The 16,623-nt window shown below is 45.7% G+C and overlaps 1 protein-coding gene across 1 annotated transcript in view; it reads right to left on the bottom strand.

Moving 5' to 3' along the window:
• Window positions 1–14,945, bottom strand: part of cacna2d4a (calcium channel, voltage-dependent, alpha 2/delta subunit 4a) — a 709,103-nt gene extending 694,158 nt beyond the window's left edge. The window contains exons 1-5 of the mRNA XM_041215640.1: window positions 14,839–14,945; window positions 8,835–9,057; window positions 8,409–8,419; window positions 2,905–2,955; window positions 2,410–2,491 (exon numbers count right to left, since the gene is read on the bottom strand). Of these exons, the coding sequence (XP_041071574.1) occupies window positions 2,410–2,491; window positions 2,905–2,955; window positions 8,409–8,419; window positions 8,835–9,057; window positions 14,839–14,945 (474 nt within the window). The remainder of the gene's footprint in view (window positions 1–2,409; window positions 2,492–2,904; window positions 2,956–8,408; window positions 8,420–8,834; window positions 9,058–14,838) is intronic.
• Window positions 14,946–16,623: the final 1,678 nt, after the last annotated feature.

The raw sequence follows: 16,623 nt of genomic DNA, 5'->3' as shown, positions 1-16,623 counted from the left end.
CACCGTCGGCACAGGAACGATCCAGATCTTCACTGGCCAGCTGGATAGTTCTGTTTTCAAAGTCCATGAGGACCTTGATTTCAGGCATTCCTCCATCAGTCAGCGACCTCTCCCTCTTGTTGTGTTCCAGCTTGTCCTGCATGAATACAGATAGAGAGAATGTGAGCAGGATGCCTGCCATGCCAGATGATAAGTATGTCTGGCAGTGTGGGTGGTGAGTGGTCCCATGGAGGGATGAGGACAATGAAGCTGTGTGTGAGATAGTGAATGATGATGTCCCTTGAACTGGCAGTGAGTGAGGGCCCTGTGGATGTGTGATGGGTTTGTGAGTGTGTGAATTGAGATTGATGAGAATAGTGCCTTACCCTGGTGGAACGGAAGAAATCATTCGTGTCTTGTCCACTTTTGCAAAGCGTTGGCACAGACCACTGCTGCCACTGTCTCCCAAGCTGGATTAGTGATGTTGCTGCCCATCCTGCGACCAGAGCGGGTTTAGAGGACATCAGAGCGGGCCTCCACTGCGTCCAAAAGGCACTCAAGTGAACCTGGGGGATGCAGACTTCTTGCCTTTCAGAGCTATATCTTCCATGCAGCAGTCCTGGGCTGGAAGCACTGAGAGGTGTGCGCATGGCTGCACTTTAAATATGGTGCCCGGCATGATGAAGCGGCAAGATGATAGTGTGGTAGGCAAATGAGAGTCCGTCTGCCTTGGAAATGACATGTTTCCCGGGACTGCATAAATTAATGCGGCGAGTTTGAGATGATACAGCGTGAGAAGCTGCCATTGCGGCCGACATGTAAAGAGTCATTTTACCCACCCGCTATTGCACTTAGTACAAATCTGGGACTATTGTACTCTAGGAATCCTGCAACGAATAACTCACCTCCTGACTCCCCAAAGACTGTCCACCATCTACAAGGTACAAGTCAGGAGTGTGATGGAATACTCTCCACTTGCTTGCATGAGTGCAGCTCCAACAACACTCAAGACACCATCCAGGACAAAGCATCTCGCTTGGTTGGCACCCCATCTACAAACATTCACTCCCTCCGCCACTGATGCACAGTGTGTACCATCTACAAGATGTACTGCAGGAACTGACCAAACCTTCATATGAAGCACCTTCCAAACCCACGATCACGACCATCTAGAAGGACAAGGGCAACAGACACATGGGAACAGCATTACCTGCAAGTTCCCCTCCAAGTCACTCACCATCCGGACTTGGAAATATATTACTGTTCTTTCACTGTTGCTGGGTCAAAATCCTGGAAATCCAACCCTACAGCAGTGTGGATGTACCTGCACCACAGGGACTGCAGCAGTTCAAGAAGGCAGCTCAGCACCACCTTCTCATGGGCAATTAGGGATGGGCAATAAATGCTGGCCTAGCCAGTGACACCCACGTCCCATCAATGAATATTTAAAAATTCCCTGTCTTGTCGATATACTGTTCTCTCGTTTCAGGCTTTGTGAAAGATACCACTTCAAAAATGAATCTGTCACAGAAGAATAAAAGCAGAGCTGCTCTGATGGTAAACATAAAGTACCAACCTCCCACACTGCTTCCTTCAAAGAAACAGAGACTTGAAAATGGGGAATGGGATCAGTTTTAAATAAACTCACAATAAAAAAAGGGTGAAATGCTGTAACTGTATTACATTTGTACAACATAAATTGTACTTTTCTTCCAAAGATTTTGACAGAAATATGGCAGCATGGGACATAATTCCTTAAGCAACATCTCTGCTGTTTCATTGTAAATCATAATAAACTAGCAATGGGATAGTCAAAGAACAGTAACCATAAATAAACTAAAAACTCTTTACAAGCACAAATTATATCACAAATGAAAAATATCTCTTCTCTCAACTGTTGCCTCTCTGCTACGTTAAAATATATGGGTTTATAAGGAAATAACAAATCCAATGAATTAAAGCAATGACACCTGAAATTCTTCTGCCTTAAATCCTTTTACTGCAATAGGTTTCAATAATGTTTATTATTTTCAATTGAAGCTGGGCCTTTTTTAATATAAACTAAGCAGTTTCTGAAAATCAAGATCTGGCTTAACATCACATATGAAACAACACCAACCTAGATGCACCACTTGCTGAACACTCATTCGTTATGAGAGAACTCATCAACAAAGTTCATCATCAACAGTAGTTGAAAACACGAAGATAATTGCTGAAAAAGTCAAATTCTGTTTCTTTACATGAATGGAGTATCATAATTCAATATTTTCTCCATAAATAATTAAAGTTACTGGTTTATGATGACTGAATAAGTTAAATATCAGACTCAAAGCATTAACTCTGTTTCTCTCTCCAAAGATGCTGCCAGACTTGCTGAGTTTTTCCAGAATTTTTTGTTTTTATTTAAATTACTTGATTCCGCTTACTGACCTTCTGTAGCAATAAGGAGCCTGAATACTTTGTTACAATGGAATTCAGCTTTCCACCAAATTCAGAAGCCCACAGTTGCACACTAATAACAAAAAGAAGGATATTAAGTACATTTGTGCTCTAACACACTAGTTAAACTACAGAATATGTGTAAATGCTACGCAGAAGAATTTCAAAAACTTTTTTTAACACTGTCAACTTATATTAAATACTGTTTACGTTTAGCAAATGCTCACTTGAAAAGAATGCATTCAACGGTAATTTTTGAACAAGAAAATTAATTATTGGCAGGAGGTTCTCTCAGATTTTCAATAGTTGGAAAAAAAATACTTTCATCATTGTGTTAAGTTCAACATGAATATAAATGTTACTTTGGAAAGCAAAATATCAAACAAATATGAAAATTAAACAATAATGGATCTAGTGCCCCCCCCATAATATAAAACATATATTCATTCTCTATCAATCTATAATGTAATGAAGCTGGTTGCTTACGTTTCAGGTGGGATCCTGCTTTGGGCTTCGACCAAATAAGGGAGACAGCAGCTGGAGCAGATAATCCACAAAGTAAGGTGCAGTTTCAAACTGTTCCCGAAGCACCATCTGAGGTGTGGTAGCATTCTCTTTTCCATCAAACCAAAATGAATAGAACAACACGAACAAAGAACAAGCCACCTTGATCTAATAGAAAGCTGCAGAAAGGTTGTTTACATGATGGCCCTAAGTAGTAGTGTCTTCCCAATGAAAACTGTTCCTATAGTAAAGAAAGAAAACATTAAGTGCTGAGTACTGCATTTTGTTTTCATTTACTGTCATGAACAGTGAGAATTCCCCTGTCTCTGAAAGTCAGTCATGAACATTTTAAAAAGCTCAGAAGAAAGAAGGATCATCTGCATGTATGCAAACAACATACAATCCAAACAGTATCTATTGTTCTCTACTGCAAGGATGTAGAGAAAAGGGGACAGTCAGAATTAAACATGTTGGGTCCTAACAAAGGTGGTCATCGGTGTTCAAAGCACACCATGAACTGACGAACTGACTGTGAGGGTTGCAGACTCAAGTGAAAAAATGAGAGCGAAGTCGTGTAACATCACAGCTGGTGTATAATCCAACCAGATTTAATCTTTAAATGGCTGTGGATTTATGATGATGGCAGTGCTGGAGGAAGGGAATCACACCGGATTATTCTGATTTCTGGAGACAGGCCTGCTTATCCAATCAGACGATAGAAAAATAAGTCTTCGAAATGACTGAGTTAATAATGGGTGGAGTTAGTAGTGGTCAGCTGTATCTTTTTATCCAGTTACTTTCCTTTGCTTATTTATACTCAGTTAATACCCTAAATCAATTGCAACATGCAGTGAAATAAATGTTTTTGATTTCAACCAATCAACAGAAGCAGAACCTGTGAAAAGCTGAAGCAAGCACAAAGATAGTCCATGCTGTAACACACCCATAAAGTATCTGCCCTTTATATCAGACTAGAGGACAGATACTGACTGATGCAACAGTATAGGTTAGCTCTGAAAAATGTTAATATGTCCATAAAAATGTGAAATGTTTTCCAGATAAGCACATATTCAAATTTTTTTTTTTAAAAATGCGATAATCCTTTAATTTTATTTTTAGTTTTGATCAGGATTTTTGAAGTTACATTGGCCATGAAAACCTTAGCTGCAATCCTTGTGGTTACATCAGAATTGTGGCTTCCTGTGTTTGTGGGGCAAGAGGAAAGCATCTAGTCTGCAGGCATCCAGCAGGTTCCCACCAGTACAGGTGAAGTTGCATTTGTTTTATTCATTCATGGTTTGTGGGTGTTACTGACAAAGCCAGCATTTATTGCCCATCCCTAAAAGCTCATGAGAAGATGGTGATGAACCATCTTCTTGACCCACTGAAGTCCATGTGGTGCAGGCACACCCACAGTGTTAAGAAGGGAGTTCCAAAATTCTGACCCAGTGACAATGTAGGTTTGGTAATGTAGTCCCAAATGTGGGTGGTGCCTGGCTAGGATGGGAACTTGCAGATGGTGGTGTTTCTATGCACCTGTTGTGCTTGTTCTTTTAGGTGGTAGAGGTCACCCACTTGGAAAGTGTCAAAGGAGGCTTGGCAAGTTGCTGCAGTGCATCTTGTAAATGGTACACATGTTGCCGCTTTGTACAGGTAGTGGAGGGACTGAATACATCTGGTAGTGGATGGGGTGCCCATCAAGTGGGCTGCTTTGACCTGAATGGTGTCAAGCTACTTCAGTGTTACTGGAGCTACATTCATACAGGCAAGTGGAGAGCATTCCATCACACTCCTGACTTGCAACTTGTAGATGGAGGACAGGCACTGGGAAGTCAGAAGCTGAGTTACTTGCTGCAAAATTGCTAGCTTCTGACCTTTCTCTTGGAGCCACTATATTTATATGTTTGGTCCAGTTAAGTTTCTGGTCAATGATAACCCAGGGATGGTGATGGTGGAGTGTTCAATGATAGTAATGCCATTGAATATCATTGTCTGGCACTTGTGTGTCACAAATATCACTTGCCACTTACCAGACAAAGCTGAAGATTGTCAAGGTCTTGCTGCATGCGAGCATGGCCTGCTTCAGTATTTGAGGAGTTACGAATATACTGAACACTGTCCAATCAACAGCTAACATCCCCACTTCTGATTTTATGTCCTGGGGCTGAGGTGATTGGCGCCCAACAATCACAACTATTTTCCTTTATGCCAGGTATGGCTCCACCCAGCAGAGAGTTTCCCCCTGATTCCCATTAACTTAAATTTTACTAGAGCTATTTGATGCCATAGTCGATCAGATGGTGCCTTGATATCAAGGGCAGTCACTCACCTTACCTCTGGAATTCAGCTCTTCTGATCATGTCTGAAACAAGGCTACAATGAGGTCTGGAGCCAAGTGGCCCTGGCAGAACCCAAACTGAGCACTGGTGAGCAGGTTATTGGTGAGTAAGTAATAGCACCTATGATGACACCTTCTATCACTTTGATGATTGAGAGAAGACTGCTGGGGCAGTAATTGACTGGATTGGATGTGTCCTGTTTCTGTGGACAGGACATACCTGACAATTTTCCACTTTGTATGGTAGATGTCAGTGTTATAATTATTTTGGAACAGCTAGGCTATGGGTGTGATTTGTTCTGGATGTCACAAACTTGTAATTATATTATAGATTTTTGTAACAAACTGTAATCTTTTTTTTAAAAATGGACACAAAGGGGCTTTAAAAAACATGGCTCCCAAACGTCACATAACTTTTCCTGTGGACTCAACAGCAATCAGCGAGATGGAGGAATCACACTGCACTTATCACAAAAGACATTTGAAATTCAATGAAACTCGAACGATGGGTTTTCTAAAGGTGTGAAAACTCATGATTTCTTTGATACTGACAGGAAGGACTTCTTCAAAAGACTGAAATTTAATTAATTTTTTTGTTTTGTAGAATGATGATGCATCTAAATTAACCTATCAGCCATTTTTGTGTTTTTTGAACTGTATGGAGACTGTAAGAAGCCATTTTGCTGGCAGTGTGAGAGACAATACCAGTACACAGCTGAACCACCATAAGCTACATGCGAGAGCTGGGGTTCCCTGCCACTTGAAGTTACAGAGTAAGGTATTCAAAAATGTCATCCCAGGTCTCCTCAAAAGAAACCGGGCAATCTTCAAGTGTCAGTGCCTGCAGTTTCCAGTAAGAAAAGGAGCCTTTACTTTATCCCAGCATTTTCTCTACCTAGTGAGTCCACCTACATAAGAAAACTGTGACAATTTGACTTCACAAGACATAGCAACTGCTAACCCGAACCTCAAGTTTCAACCCCTTCACTTCAGAAAGAAGGAATTCAAGCAATGGGCCTGCAACAATATCTCACAAAGACTGGTTTGAAATCTAACCTTTAAGTATATTTTCTTCTTTATCTACATTTTAATCTTTGTATCTGTATTCTACTTGATACTTTATCACTGTTACTTAGATAACTTTCAGCAGTAATTTGTAATAAACTAACCTTTATCTTGTTTAAGAATAAAGCTTGACTACTGGGTTATTTTTAAACTGAATCACTCAAATTTAAAGGAGGCTACATACAGACACAAATTCTTAGTCTGGGACCATTTTGGGGAAATACCTTTTACATGGTTATGACATGGAGCACAAATCTTTAGCACTACAATTGGGATATTGTGAGGGCCTATGGTGTTTGCTGTATCCAGTGTATTTTGTCATTTTTAAATCTCGTGGCGTACATCAAATTGGCTGAAGGCAGTGTTACAGTCCCATAGATACTATAAGGAACATGTCTTTTTAATTGTGTTGGACTGTTGTAAAGAACATATCTTTTTATTTCCTGTTGGACTGTGGGTTAAAATTACAATGACTGAAGTTTGAAAGACATGTCCACTGGAACAGGATGAGAGATATATACAGTGTTGCAGTCTTGGAACAGAGTGTGCCATGAAAGACAGGATGGTGCTGAAAAGGGTCCTGGACCAAGGGAGCTGCCTGGCAAAAATGTTTTAATTGGCTCCTGACCAGATGGCCAGGTTTTGTGTGAGGGCTGTGCAGCTGAATAGCTCATTGCCTGAAAGGAACAAGACTTCAAATCTCTTTCTCCTGTGTATGGAAGATTCCAGTAATTCCACAATAATAGCGTGCTGGCTTTTTCTTCTCATATCTCTATAACCTGCTCACTCTCTGTAAACCCTTCTCAAGGAGCAAAGGGGAAAATCACTTCACTGTTAGAGGCATTGAAAGGCAAGTGCTCAACCAGTGAACTAAATACTGAAAGTGCTGGAAGACCACCTTGTGTCATCAACAAGAACTGAAAGGAATTTGGAAGACATCAATCAAAATCAACCCATCAAATCCTGTACTCTGGAATTGATGCAATTGAACTGTTTTCTCCAACCCTTAAAATCCAGGTTTTTGTGTGTCTTATGTTTCTTGTATGAGCGTGTATAGGGATTTAAGAAGGGGTAGAGTTTAGGTTATAGAGTTAGAAATTAGTAGTTCATACTTCATTCTTTTGCCATTGGTTAATGATAGTTATTTACTTAAGTTTACAAACCTGGTGCTCATATTCTGTTAATCTAAATTAAACAGTTAGGTGGGATTGGGGCAATCTGGTGGTTTGGTCAAATTTTTCTCATTTGTCACTGCTCGGGGAACAGTGGGGCTTGATATTACAGCGCACTTTCCCCAGTGATTCATGACAAGACCAATAACTTTCAAAAAGATATCTGATTCCCCAGTGACTGACTTAAAGGAATAGCACAACAAGATTTCAAGTTTTAAGACTTTTACTGTATAGAAACAACTATAAACAACGTCAACTAAGCATCACTTAGTAGGCAACCAATAGTCTAAACTACAGAAAAGATATCCCATATCAGTTTCTTACATGACTGATAACCCACATTGTGTTTATACATTAAAATATGCTCTCTACAAGATGACAGTCTCCACTGGACCCAGTCCAAAGTTACTCTCAGCTTCCAATTGGCTCGCTTCTGCCTGTTATGCTGAGTCTTAACGTCTAATGACCATCAAAGGTCCTTTTCCTCAGTCTTTTGAAAAATCCCTGGCCAACCTCCAGTAGTATGGCTCACTCTGATGATTCCTTTTCAAGCCAGCACTGTTCCACCAGAACCCTTAAATTTCCATGGATTCCATCTCTTTGACCAGAGAATGTTTTCTCACCCACGTTTTGTCTGCAAGGCAACAGTGAAAACAACCTTTTTCCTTCTGCTGACTGCAACACCTGCTCCCTGTCTCTCTCTCCAGGACTCACTCTCTCTGTTCAAAGTCTCAATGTCTCAGAGCCTGCAATAGCAAAAACATCTGCCTCTCCCTTTGTGTTTAGGTATTAAACCTGGCACCTTCATTTCAATTCCACTCAACCTGGGCTTCCAGTCCTCAAGGCAACCAAGCTATACAGGCTTGTCATGGGGTAGAATTTGTAGCAAGTTACATGATACTCTTCATTACTCCATTTTACACTGAATTAAAAAGACATTAAGAGAGTTTAAGACATTATGTCAGGACTTAACAAGTTTAACTCTGACTGTTCCCATTTCCCTACATCCTCATAGTGAAGAGGAATGGATATATTTTGACTCATAATCATATGTTGCTGGCATACACACAGATGATCCTTCTCCCTTATTATTACATTTCACTATTAAACCGTCTGTCTTGGCAGCATTATAAGGCTTAATGCATCACACCTGATCTCTTGTGGCAATTAGGATTTAAAGTTCAGCTTATAGGAGTTCTTGGTATTCCAAATCTCTTCCAAATGTGAATTAATTTTACCACTGGTGGCTCACTTTCTGTCATTCATCGTAGTAAATCTCCTTTCTCATTTCAAGTAGGTTTTACAGTGTTTCCATGTCCTGCGTTCGAAAAGCGTACCCTTGGTCTGGTCTGGTTAGCTTTGTTAAGAACATGGTTGATTTCTGACAATCCCCCTGGATTCAGTAATTCCCTTTGTTCATCTTTAAAACCAGATACTACATTGTCATCAGGGTTTGAACTTTTAACAGTCTTTGAACCATCCAATTCAGGTTTTAATGCGTGACCTCCATTCTCTTTCATGGCAGCAGCTTTTTTAATGTACAAGTCTGTAAAGAGGAAGCTGGATAAGCATAAAGGGGAAAGGAAATAGAAGGTTAAGCTGATAGAATTAAATGAGGAAGGATGGGAGGAGGCTCGAATGGAGCATAATTGCTGTAACAGACCAATCAGGCTAAAAGATTTGGCTCTGTGCTATATATTCTGTGTGATTCCATGTATTGTCGTGCACTACATGCTCTAGGGTTCATTAATGGCAGCATATTGTGTGTAAGCAAATAACCATGTACAATGCATCTGGATTCTTTTCATTAAAATTGAAAATTTGAGAACGTGTAAGGTGTCTCCTGTAAGTTGCACTTTGAATGTGTGTCCTGTTGGAGTGTAGGCATGCATTGCAAACAATGAAATAGCTGTATGGTTGTGAGATATATGTCAAACATGTTGATAGATAAGGGGTGGAATCTTAATTTTAAAAATAATTGCGGATCAGGGCCATATCTGGGCTCCGACCGTAGACTTCTACAGCTCAACCTCCAGTGTGATCTTCCAGGAGGCAGCCTCATAATTGACAGCCTCACTGATAGAGCTGGGCACTGCCATTAGAGGATGGGGACGGCGAGGGCACCTCCATCTTGAGAGGTCCTCCAAAGATGCCTTAATTTTGTTAAATTAAGCTTTGGCCACCAGTGCGGAGAGAAATAATGCATCTGTGGTCCTTTGGTCCTTGTGACTCTGGTGGCAAGGTCAGTATAGGAGGGCTCGTGTGTCTGCCTGCCAGCCACTGGCAAGCTGCCTCCAGGCACCTGCCAGGTTTTGGCCTCAGTGGGAGAGCTCATCCACCCTGTTGGGAAGATGTTGGTGGCACCCCCAATCTGCTCACAATTGGACACTTAAATATGCAAATTGGCTACCTGTCACTGTTGGGCAGGTAGCCCTTACTGCTTCAACCCTGCCTCTGGCAAAATTTGCTGGAGACAGGAATAAATGGTTCACCAATTTGATGTCCCATTGTCCTATCTTCCTCACAGTCCCAGTATCAAAGCTGTTGTGATATCGCTTTAAGAGAGAATATGCTAATGAGTAAGTAGCCATGATGTAAATCATGTGATCAGCAGACATTGTTCAGTGTAGCTTTCAGTTTAGATAGTAGCATGTGGTGTGAAGCAGTTGTAGCTGTACTTGCCTGTTAACAATTGCTGTTGAATCTTTATTGTAAATTTGCCTGCTCAGCAATCCTGTACTACATCTTCAAATAAACTGAACCTACATTTATTTTACCAGTCCTGTGTGAGATTGGTAAGTTTGAATTAAGCAAACATATAAACACAACAAAAGCCACCACGGTGCGACTGGCAATATTCTGCCAGTTTCTTCTGTGTATGTTCCAGATCTAGGCCGGGATTTTCCATGGCCACCAGCATCGGGTGTATTCAGTGGTGTGAGCAAACAAAATAGTGCGGCCGGTTTCACGACATCGTGAAAGCATTTCGCAATCGTCCACTCAGCCCACCAACAGCGGGCCGCGCTTTCCACCATCGGACGTTGGGAACCTCTTTGTAATACATCTGCATATCATTATTAGGCCAGCCTGCCAGAATCATCTCCTCCCGCTAGATCGTCCATCCAAATTGGTGGGAAAGCACACAGATGTGTTTCACAACAGCACATAAGAAGCATGCACTTGGCAGGCTGCACTTTGAGGGGGACTCAGAGGTGAATACACAGCATCGATGTGCAACACTTGCCAGTGTCACCTGTTGGGCTTCAAGCTTGAAGAGCGTTGGGAGGATATCAAGTGCAGCCCTGCGGTTGAGGCCACTTGGGGGGGAGGGGAGCAAAGGCTGCCTTGCTGTTAAATATAGTGCACAAGCATCTGGGGTGGTGGGTAGGGCGGGCGAGGGAAGCGGCCACACATTAGGGAAACCTGTATAAAGTGACCATTCCTCTGCAGCTAAGGCAGGTCAGGCACAGCCACATTGATATGATTGGAATCGGGTCTTTAGTTTATCTGCCCACTCAAGCAACGCAGAGGCATCAAAGTGCCACCAGGTGCTCCAAAGCTTTTCACTGCTCCGGCACAGACCACAAAGTCATGAGCATTTTAGTGGACTGCAGAACAGTTGGATGACTGCACACATTGTACAATCTCCTTGCTAAAGCTGGCCATGGAGCAGTCACTGCTGGGGCATTCACAGCCCCTTACAATGTCAGCATCCTGGTTTGGACCAGTCCCCCCAATGGTTCAAGCTAAGAGTGCTGCCTTGCAGTGCGGGCTAGGAGAACGGCTGCACCTGAGCTGACAGCACAGCATGCAGCCCAGTGGGCAAAGCTGCCGCCAATCAGTCAGGTAGAGTGCGGCGGAGGTGGATGGAGTTTCGAGCAGCTGTGCACCGCACTAATTTCTGGCCATCCAAGTGGTGGCCAGCACTCTCCGGGAAACATTAAGGGGCCTTCACACTTAACCAGGACAGGTTCTTAGTACACCCATGCTAACCACTTGTCTCTCTCTTTCATCCTGCAGGAGGCGTACATCAGGATCATGGAGACTTGTGAACTAGCTGTATACCTGATGGCCTACAGGGAGCAAAGACAACGGAGGACAGTGCAACTGAAGTTCCTGGCTGCACAGAGGCAGGAACAGCAACCTCAGGGAGAAGGGGTAGCTGGGGCTTCCACACATGCAGCCGAAGAACCACAGTGAACCATCGCTGGTCGGCACCTAGCAATACCTAGGGTCTATAGATGCCATCTTTCATTCCTGCAGATGACCAAGAGTCAGTCTCTCCAAAGATTGTGCATGTCTAGGGAACTGGTTGGTCACAACTGCCAGCTACTGCAGGATTTGGTACCACGGAGACATGAAGGGCATCCACTGCCAGTTACTGAGAAAGTGACCACGGCACTCAATTTCTATGCCAGTGGCTCCTTTCAGGGTTCCACAGGTGACCTCTGTGGGATCTCACAAGCCTTCACCCACAAATGCATCCATGAGGTCATAGACTCTTAGAGTCATAGTTATATAGCACAGAAAAAGGCCCTTCGGCCCATTGTATCCATGCCGTCTATCAAGCACCTATCTATTCTAATCTCATTTTCCAACCCATAGGCCTGTATGCTATGGCGTTTCAAGTGCTCATCTAAATAGTTCTTAAATGTTGCGAGGGTTCCTGCCTCTACCACTCGCTCAGGCAGTGTGTTCCAAATTCCAACCACCCTCTGGGTGAAAAAAAATTTCCTCAAATCCCCTCTAAACCTCCTGCCCCTTACCTTCAATCTATGCCCTCTCGTTATTGACACCTCCGCTAAGAGGAAACGTTTCTTCCTATCTACCCTATCAATGCCCCTCATAATTTTGTATACCTCTATCAGGTCCCCCATCAGCTTTCTCTGCTCTAAGGAAAACAACCCTAGCCTATCCAATCTCTCTTCATAGCTAAAATGCTCCAGCCTAGGCAACATCCTGGTGAATCTCCTCTGCATCCACGCCAGTGCAATCACATCCTTCCTATAGTGTGGCTATCAGAATTGCACACAGTACTCCAACTGTGGCCAACTAGCATTGTATATAGCTCCAACATAACCTCCCTGCTCTTATATTCTATAACCTCGTCTAAAAAATACAAATATCCCAGATGCCAGGTCATGTCCAGACAGGTCACGATGCCATCTTTGCTAGGGCACGACTTTGTGCATTTCGCCCGGGACCAGGACAGCCAGAACTCAAAAGCGATTGGATTCGCACAGATCTTGGGTTTCCCACAGGTGCCAGGAGCGATCGACTGCACTCACATGGCGCTCAGATCTCCATCGCAATACGCAGTGAACTACATCAACCGCAAGGGGTTCCACTTGCTGAATGTGCAGCTGGTGTGCGACCACCAGAAACGCATCCTGCAGGTGTGTGCATGGTTTCCAGGGAATGTGCATGACTCCTACATCCTCAGTCAGTCACAGATCCCTGAATTCTTCCAGGATCCACAGAAACTGCAGGGATGGCTCCTCAGGGACAAGGGCTACCCACAGAGACCATGGTTGATGACACCCGTGCAGCGGCCTCAGACTGCAGCACAGCGACAATACAACGAGGCTCATGCTTCAGCTCGCAACTTGGTGGAGCAGACCATGCTGAAGATGAGGTTCCGGTGCCTGGACTGGTCTGGTGGAGCCCTGCAATAGAGTCTGCAGAAGATATCACACATCATCGTCATCTGCTGCACCCTTTATAACTTGGTGCTACAATGGGGAAACAAGTTGTCTGAGGAGGAGATGGAGGAGCTGGAGGTCTCCTCCAATGAGGAGGACACCGACGGGGATGAGGGTGAGGAGGTCCTCGAAGGCAATGATGACGGGGATGAGGCCCTCGCGCTGGCTAAGCAAGGCTGGCAGGCTCAGGAGGGCCTCATAGCTTCCAGATTTGTGGAGGATGATGACAACGTGCATAGATCCTCACATCACACATGTGAAGGTTTGACTCCAGTCTGGCTTATGGCAGTGTAAATTGTCTGTAATAATGCGCTTGTCATGGAGACTCAGTGGTGGCCCTAATAGTCACTCGATTGTAAGAGGATGATGACAACATGCAGTGAGGACACTCCATAGATCCTCACATAGCCTCTGAGAATGCCTGCCTCCGTCTGGCTGAGGTCAGCTCGCTTGTGCTCCATGATCAGGGTCATATCATAGAAACACAGCCATGAAACTTTAGAAGAATCTGATCCTTTGTCCGCCTTCAGCACCTGAGCCCTTCAGGACCACAGCATCAGTGGTCACAGATGCTGAAGAGATGGGGGCCAGCCCCTGCTTAAAGGTGCTGAGAGCACACAGAGAGAATAATGAACTCCGTGGCACCTGCCCATGACATTCTGGCAGCAATGACAAGCACCATCAAGGTTCAGGCATCAGTAATGTGTCCAGTGAGTGTTAAGCTGTACCATCACTTTGGTCTGAAGGCTGCACAGAGCACAGGGAAGTGGCCCTGGACTGCAAAACCTTAGGTTGTTTTGAAAGGTTTCATACCTAAGTGACAAGACACTGCTCATCAGAACAAGGAGCCATAGGCAGGGAGACATTCTTGAGAGATAATTGACAATAGTAAACAGTATGTACAAGTGATTAACACCTGTGCCCAGGCTGCGCTTCCTGATTGGTCACATCTGTAGTTCGTTACTGCTGAGCTATGTGCTGTTGCTTTGGTTGTGCTTGGTGCTGGCTGTTCCTGCTCCTGCGGCTGTGGGATTTCCAGTGGCTGTTCCTGCTGCTGTGGGATTTCCAGTGGCTGTTCCTGCTGCTGTGGGATTTCCAGTGGCTGTTCCTGCTGCTGTGGGATTTCCAGTGGCTGTTGCTGCTGCTGTGGGATTTCCAGTGGCTGTTCCTGCTGCTGTGGGATTTCCAGTGGCTGTTCCTTCTGCTGTGGGATTGCCAGTGGCTGTTCCTGCTGCTGTTGGATTGCCAGTGGCTGTTCCTGCTGCTGTGGGATTTCCAGTGGCTGTTCCTGCTGCTGTGGGATTTCCAGTGGCTGTTTCTGCTGCTGCTGTATTCCTGTGGCTGTTCCTATTATTCTGTTTCTGCCTTCCCTCAAGCCTTCTTCCGTCTTATTTGTTGCAGCAGACCTGGAGACTGCAGAGCCTGAGGCCTGGAAAAGAGAGAGAGAGTGCTGCTGCTGCTGCAGGACAGGGAGGCCAGAAGGCAAGGAGGCAAGGACTGTTTGGTTTAACATCCGAGGTGGGTGCCTGGACTTTTGTTTGGTAGGGGCTGAAGGGGGGAGGAGAGAAGACCACTGCAGAGACTTGAGGGAAAAGGGGTGTGTGTGTGTTGTTTAAGATCTTGCCACTACTACACCCACCTCCTTGTTCCAACTGTGTCTGAGTCGAGGTAGCTGGTGCTGCCTGGCGAAGAGGAATAGGGCTGACTCCTGTGTTCCAGGCAATACCAGCTGCCTGGTGAAGACATCGCCCTCTCCCTATAGGAAGAACATTGAGGCCCCCATCCACACTCTACTCCACCGAGTGACACCCACCACCACTTACCCATTCCCTCCTGTGTCTCCCTGATCTTTACCCCTCTCCCTGCTCTCTTCTCTGTTTCTGTTCTACTATCCTTCCCCCCTCTTCCCGGGGTGGGATATTGCTGAATATAGAGCTCGGGGTGGGTGTGGCTCAGCCTCTATAGCTGCAACAGGATTGCCTGCAGCCAGGTCTTCCCAGGTGAACTTGGAGACTGTGCTGTCACCGGTGGCAGGGTCCCCCAAGAAAACCTATGCGGGAGCAGCTGCTTTTGTAGCCCCGTCACCTTTCCACCTCTTCACCAAGGCCCTGGGGGTGAAGAGCAATGCCCACCAAGAAATGACGAGCAAGGCATGCTTAAAGGCTATGGCTGGGGTTGTCGGCTCCTCAACCATAGTTGCAAAGCCTTAATTTTCTTGAGGTCAGAACGGGCAGTGCACCTGGCCCTAAAAAAGGGGCTCACTGTGGATGAGACGTTTCTGGCGGTGGGCCCCCTTGAGGCCACTGCCCAGAGGATCATACTTTCCAATGTCCCGCCCATTGTCCCTAGTGAGCTCCTCCTCCCCCACCTCCGTCAACTGCGGGAGGTTAGGTCAGGGGTTGCGCCGATCCCGCTCAACCTCAAGGATGCAGCCCTCCAACATGTGTACTCCTTCTGGTTCCAGGTTTTTGCCCGCATGACCCAGGAGTAGTGCACTGAGGTGGGTCTTAATGTGGAGTTCAAGGGTGCCGCCTATAGGGTCTTCTGAACTGTGGATGGCCTGCAGTGCCATGCCTGCAAGGAGGTGGGGCACGTCCGTAAGAACTTCCCCACCTCCAAGGCCGCCAGGACCATCCAGGCGGCTGAAGCTGGCACCACCGCTCCTCCCCCCGCCACAACTCCAACTCCCTCCCCGCAAAGGGAGGTACCGCCGGCAGCTACTGCCACCTCAGCTGCAAGCAAAGGTGGGCGGGGGGGTGGGGGGGGAGACCCCGTGGAGGAAGAAGGCACAGAGGAAGACCCGCTACCTGGAGATAGCCCCCCAAACCTGCCCTGATCCCCAGACCCCTGAAAACACCGGCTTGGGGGTAAGAACATCATCCGGTCCCAGTGACCTGTCATCGTGTAGACCCGGGCCCATGTGCACCTCAACACCATTTGCTGGGCCCGGCATCGTCCGCATGCGGGTTTTCAGGTCCGGCAGAGATGAGGCGCACGACCCTGAGCTGGTGGTCCTATTAAAAAGGGTGGACCTGCCCAAACCCCAGAGGGAAGAGCGTCCAGAGGGGCTGGACAAGGCAATGGAGGCCTCGCAGATGGAGGTCTCCCCAGCCCCCCATCCTACCCCAGAAGAGACGCCACCCCTCGGAGGGGGAGGACCTCACGAGTTGCAAGGTCGGATTGTCCCCTCCCTCAGTGAAGTGGTGGTGGCATCTCCACCCCGTAAGTTCTTGCTCTACCCTCTGGGGGAACCCAAACCGCCATTCCCTTGCTGCAGTCCCCTGACCAGGGCTTTTCAGGGGTCGATGAGGGTATCGCCCTTACGGTGGTGCCCCACGTCACCCCACCTTGAACCCCCGAACTGCCATCTGGCCCGCTAGGGGACTGCAGCAGACCCTTCATGGCCCCGACTGCTGGGTCATCG

The sequence above is a fragment of the Carcharodon carcharias genome, chromosome 21 (assembly GCF_017639515.1).
Source record: "Carcharodon carcharias isolate sCarCar2 chromosome 21, sCarCar2.pri, whole genome shotgun sequence".
Taxonomy (NCBI): domain Eukaryota; kingdom Metazoa; phylum Chordata; class Chondrichthyes; order Lamniformes; family Lamnidae; genus Carcharodon; species Carcharodon carcharias.
This window is presented reverse-complemented; position numbering and strand designations above follow the sequence as displayed.